Here is a 6,449-nt window from a genome sequence, read left to right as displayed (position 1 = left end):
TTTTTTTTTTTTTTTTTTTTTTTTTTTTTTTTCTTTCTTTTTTTTCCCCTTTACCTAAGAATCATTAATCGTATATCATTGGTAAACAAAATTAAATCAATCGTATCATTGATATTTACATAGCGAAATAAATCCGATATCGAATTAAACTTTATAGTATAGTAAGTAAAACAAAATTCGAGGAACAAAAATATCTGTTATCGTTAGTTTAATAGATTACGCCATTACAACGCTTTAAAATAAAAAAATTGTTTATTATATTTTTATTATGCTATTTTGCCCCTTTTTAATACACAATTTAATTATCTATCGTTTCATTAGCTCGAAATGTTTTCATATTTGCGATTAATTTTAAAAATATCGTGACGTACTTACTTCAATATTTTGTAAAATCTAAACGCCACGATCTTTCATCGTTTTAGAACGAAGCAATGACGGGGACACATACTCAAAATCCAGTTTATTCAAGGATAACACTTGCTCTTATGGAAGATACCGGATGGTATAGCGCGAATTACTCGATGGCACAAGAATTAGGATGGGGTAGGAATCTTGGCTGCAATTTTTCGATGAAGTCGTGTAAGGAGTGGATATCTTCAAAATCGTTTCGGTTATCGTATGTATTCCAAAAAAAATAATGCAAAAATAGAAAAAATTTTTACCATATTTTAATTTAAGAACGTAGATGGATGCGAAACGCATAATTTTATTACATAATAACAATATTTCGTCGAGTCTATAATCTATAATAATAACAATAATAATAAACGCTGCGTTGTAATATAAAAACAACGAGAAAATTATCGTGAAAACAAAAGTGAAATAGGTTATTATATATCTTTAATATCGAAGTTTACTATCGTTTTTCAGGGGAAAGTCTATTCATCCGTTTTGTAACAAAGTGAAACAAGATCCATTACAGACCGAGTGTACCGATGACCGAAGTTCAGTAGCATTGTGTAACTTGATCAAATACTCGCAACCTCTACCTAAGAAATATCAGGTATAAAATTATTACATGTACATACATTCGTAAAATATCTTTGCTCCATTTAAATACAACCATTCGTTTATTTCGTAAATTATATAGAGAATATTTTTTTCTTTTTTTTTACCATTCATTCGAAATGAATAAATAAAAAATTTATTCGTCTGTTATTATTATACACTTTCCGCTTTTTTAGAATATCCATTTATTCTTATCGATTTCTAATCGATATCATAAATACGACGAGCAGTTTCTTATTTTACTTTAAACGGAGAATCGCTCGTTAAATTTTTGGACACGATTTGTAACTCGATAGTCTATATTTATGTCATTTATACGTAAAATATATGCAATACATAGATAATAAAAAAAATATGTATTTGCATAAAAACCTAATTATAATATCGATGTTTCGAATCTTAGAACTTTGACTTTATACCTCACGTGCCAGCTGGAGAGGAACAATACTACGGTGGTTCGGTATCTCTAGCGGATTATTGTCCATACATTCAAGAGTTTACGTGGAGAGCTCGAAATATAGTAGTTAGAGGCTCTCATTGTCTCTACGAAGAGAATAATCCTCGTAAGTCTCTTAACGCTTATTAATAACTGTACCATCCAATAATCTATTTCATCCCATGATAAATGGTATTTTTTATTTAAACCAACGACATTTTACTTAATAATAATTCATACCTCTTACTTAGAGAAAGAAACAACTTTGAGTATTCTTTTTTAATACTTTTAATTCAAAGAAATACGCTGATTTCAATTAAACTATTTATTTTTTATTTTTTACATCTTACTTAGTAGTATTATTGGTATAATTTTTATTTCAAAGTAATTTTCTATCAAAGTAAAACGATAACTTGTTAATCGGATTGTTTTCTGTCAACAGATCCGGACAAAAATTTTGCTTTAGAAAAATACGGCCCACATTCGAGATGCTTTGATCATACGAATCAAATGTGGGAAGAAAGAACGTGTAAACAAGCTAGGCAATGGCAACATTGGGGTTCCGGATGTTATCGATATAAATGTGAAGTTGGTAGATTACATATTATAGTCAGTATCAGAAAAACCGTTTTACAATCTTCTTTATTATTAACACGTTTATAATTCGTTTTCGTTTTCTTTAGCATAATCTATCGTATAAATTTCGATATATCTGATTTTTTTAGGTCGCAAATTACACGTACACGTGTTATCACGCTGGCCAAGAAATTGCAATCAGAATAATACAAAATGACTGGCTTCATAAAGGAGCTCTAATTTGCCCTCCATGTAGAGACATTTGTCAGGTAAGAATGAATATTATTTGATGCAATTTAATTTACAAATATATCACGATAATATAAATTAATAAAATTTATAAAAATATCTTCCATAACGAAGATTGCATTGACGAAATAATAAATTGAGAAATAAAATAAATACACGAGAAAAAGAATCTCGTCTTCCCATGCGTCTTTACTCGCGCCACGTGTGTAATAGTCTAAATTGTTAGTTCGTTTCATTCTTGTTTATTTTTCTGTTACAGGCGGAATTAAAAGAGAAACACGAATATTGCAAGCCGGGAGATGAACATCCACCGTCAACGTATTATCACAGAGACAATTTATATTGTGCATCCGCGGCAAAATTTACAAATTTATCCTTACCATTCCTTACTTTAATTTATTTCTTTGTTTTTAGATGATATGTCGTGGAACTTAGGTAATATTTTCATCGATATTAAAACTAGTTGACAAATTGTAATAACGCATCGTTGAAACGTCGTTTCTGAATTCGCATTTTTGAATTACGATACGTATGTAAATATTAGCGTAATGCTCATGGAAATATCTTTGAAACCACGTACGTGAGACGTTTCGCGATATGATTCGTATCTGAACCGAGGTGACAATTCTATTTTCACCATTTATCGTGTAAAAAGTATTTTCTTAACAATTTTATATATCAGCAAATATAAAAATACGCAAAATACGAGTTTAAAGATAAACTCGTTTAAACTCATATTTTATATTTTCCATTTTATTTTTGTTAAAGTCTCTGGAAAAAGAGACAGGCAATACATCCTATTTACCATGGTTAATGTTCGGTCCCCTGTTCGTACTCGTAACGTTAAAAAGACTACAATCTCGCTCGTTTATAAAATGGCGATAATATCTAGTTCCCGTAAATCGTATTCTGGTGTGTATCTGTATTCACAATAGATACGCTCAAGACCGATATTCTCTCGATACTGACGGCCGTCTTGATCATCGCGTCTGCCTACTTTGTCGATTGCCTCGTTCCCCCCCCCCCCCCCAATTCCCTCTTCCCCCGCTCCCCCCCCCCTCTTCCCCTCCGTCAACAATGTACTCAATCCCATCTCCACTACCCTTAGCAAATAGTTCATTTTTCGGTTCACTGGCTTTCTCCAATCTTACCTCCTTCTGAGTTGTGCATTCCATGTATTTCCTTCCGAACCAGAGTTTTCAATCCATTAACCACTGCTTCGGATGACCACTATGACGACATTGTCTATTGACTTGTCCGATCTCTAGTCGTAAAACGCGATCTATTTCTTTTCTTCCACTTTCTTTTTTTTTATTGTTGAAAGGGGAGGGGGGAAGTTAAAATAATTATGCACTTCCATCTGTACCAATGGGAGATTCACCAAGGCCTACAACGAATTCGATATATTCGCTAAAAAATTCCTTTTCATACGCCTCCCTTGAATCGCAAAAATTTTTATTATCTCGGAAATAATTATAAATTAATTAATTTCTGAGATCTAAGCAATCGATAGTTTCAGATTATTAGTTTTATTATTTAAAGTTTTATTATTATGTCATTAAAAGAGAATAAATTAATTAATACATCCAGGTTTTTATTGATAAAATCGTATTTGAATAATCTTCTCCAATATCTCCTCTTTCGATTCGTCATTCGATGTGATAAAAAAATCTGTTATACAAATTTCAATCGTTATTCGATTCTCTTTTCGCTTTGTTATCAACTCGGAAGAATACTGAACATGTATATCTCGATATTACCTGTGTTTCTATATCATTCTATCGATGCATATCGTCGCATGTCACTTCCATGTTTATAGCTATGTTTATCTCGAATCAGTTGATACTTCCTTTAAGGAAATAGGTTGCCGTGTATATAGAAAAAGCTTCCCTCGATGAGCCGTTACTGTTTGCGTTAATATCCGCTCGATCGTTGTCTCGATGTCATATTTGCGTTTATCGGCAAATTACCGCGATCGATCGTCATCAGCGAAAATATTTTCCCTTTCCTTCCTCCAGGTAATGCAAGTAATAATACAGTTAATCGTTACAACAAAAATAAATAAAATGTTCACTAATTTTTCGGTTCGGTGGAATATCTTCCTCGCTCTCGTCTTCGATTCCACGTATCGCAATGTTCGCTGTTCTATTCTATCGTTAGAATAGATTTTTCTCTCTCTAGTATCCAGGATTTTCATCTCTACTCGATTAGAAGATATCTTTCATCTAGATATTTCCACATCCAGCAGAGTACGCTATTATTCCATAACATATCTACGCCTATTTCTTATTTTTAGGCCCATTCATAATTTTATCTTTTTCACGACTCATTTTGGATATCGTCGGGATAGTTCCTATCCTCTTACTCGATATTACAACGCGTGATCTCGATGCATTCCCCTTAGCCTCCTGTTCCACGGCTCTCCCCTTGGGAGGTATAGGTATCTCTATTCTCCAATACCAACATAAATACATTAATCTCCATCGCCCATTTTGTCGGCTCGTGTCTGTTCAACGAACATTATACCTCGTTATAAAATTTCATAGTACCAGCCGATCATATTGGATACGACTGCCATAATTTGTATATAGTCGATGAATCCATCTATTAAAGAAAGATACAAAGAGTACAGCAGGGTTAAATACGCTTCGTATTATTATCTGATACATTTAAGAGGAAAAAAGGGGACTCGCATATGTCTTTTACTTTTAAAATATAAGACGACGAAGAATGTATTAGAGGCGAAGACAAAAATATAACATATGATACAACGGAATATCTATACGATTTTAATAATGATTATAATGATATTTCAATGATATTTTAAAATATATATACACGTATATTGTGTAGTTCTTTTTTTCTATCGTAAAAATTAAATATTAAAATTTTTTTAAAAATCAAATTTGCATTTGCAAATGCAATTTTTTTAAATTTATTTTATATGTTCTCGGATAAATATACGATAAAATGGATCATCCTGCATATATAATAGTACATAATTACGTATAATAATTATGCCACCCATTTTATTATTATCTTTTATAAATATCGCTTTTTTTATATTCAATTTTTTTTCTAGTTATATAAGAATCTTGCTTTACGAATTAATTATTTTTATTGTTGATTAATAGTGAACCGCGACGAATCGTTATATTAGAAAATATATATCAAAATATATATACACGTGCCAATATTATCTATTTTTTGTTTAAATAACAATTTTAGTTATCGATTAAATACATATAACGTTTTACGATTAGTAATCCTTATTCATCTATCATTTGAAAATTCTTACAACAAATATACGTAAATACGTATACATATTCTAAATAATTCTTCTTATTGATATATTTCAAATGTTTCAAGTATATATAGTCATAATTTTCTTATAAACATAACGCTAAATTAAATTAAATTTTTAAATATTTTTCTTTTCCTTTTCCTTTTTAAAAATAAGACGATTGTTATTTGACGATAATATTCGATATTCGATAAAACGAAGAAAGATTTCAAATATAGATTTTTTAATAAGAAATAGTTAATCCGCATAGCGAAATTTCAAAATTTATTACGATATATTTTTTTTATTTCAAAAAATGAATAAGGATTAAATGATTGAAACAATTTTTCATTGTCACCTCGGAAATATTTTCATTTATAAATATAAAAACATTGGATTATTAACGGATATTATAAAATTATAAAACTGTAGTTCGATCATTGATATCGAACATTTATATTTATTGTTTATTTCTTAAAAACAAATGCATTTTCTTCACGAAGAATTGTGCGACGGAATAAGAAAGATTAATTTTTCTACGAGATTAATGAGATATAACGTGAATTTGCTTTTATAACTCAATTTTAATAGATTACGATATCATATCTATAAAAAAATATAAGAATATTATAAGAAATCGGCAAAAAATATGGGAACATCTTGGAATAGAAGTGGAATTGTTTTAAAAGTGCGTGTAACACGAGTGTGGATCAAAGTATGGATGACAAGTGATATTTCTTGGAAATAAATATCAGAGAATAAGATGTAAATATTTTACGAAATAATAATAATAAGTAAGACAATGTAGAAAATTTTTATGAACGTAAGAAAAACGTATTACGTATTTCACGCGTGATGTAATTTCTATTATCGCTCGTGTAAATGAAATAATTATGT

The 6,449-nt window shown here is 30.2% G+C and overlaps 1 protein-coding gene across 5 annotated transcripts in view; it reads left to right on the top strand.

The window, feature by feature from the left end:
- The window catches only part of LOC102679751 (leishmanolysin-like peptidase), a 92,240-nt gene extending 87,983 nt beyond the window's left edge, over positions 1–4,257 (top strand). For 4 of the 5 annotated variants that reach the window (XM_006619870.2, XM_031512497.1, XM_031512496.1 and 1 more), the window contains 6 exons: positions 423–616; positions 871–1,003; positions 1,412–1,571; positions 1,887–2,053; positions 2,170–2,289; positions 2,529–4,257. In XM_006619870.2, the coding sequence (XP_006619933.1) occupies positions 423–616; positions 871–1,003; positions 1,412–1,571; positions 1,887–2,053; positions 2,170–2,289; positions 2,529–2,687 (933 nt within the window). In that variant the 3' untranslated portion in view covers positions 2,688–4,257. The remainder of the gene's footprint in view (positions 1–422; positions 617–870; positions 1,004–1,411; positions 1,572–1,886; positions 2,054–2,169; positions 2,290–2,528) is intronic. The other variant, XM_031512495.1, reaches the window with a different exon arrangement.
- The last annotated feature ends 2,192 nt before the right edge of the window (positions 4,258–6,449 follow it).

Source organism: Apis dorsata, unplaced genomic scaffold, assembly GCF_000469605.1.
Source record: "Apis dorsata unplaced genomic scaffold, Apis dorsata 1.3 scaffold_446, whole genome shotgun sequence".
Taxonomy (NCBI): Eukaryota; Metazoa; Arthropoda; class Insecta; order Hymenoptera; family Apidae; genus Apis; species Apis dorsata.
The sequence above is the reverse complement of the archived record's forward strand: the minus strand, read 5'-3'. Positions and strand labels throughout refer to the sequence as shown.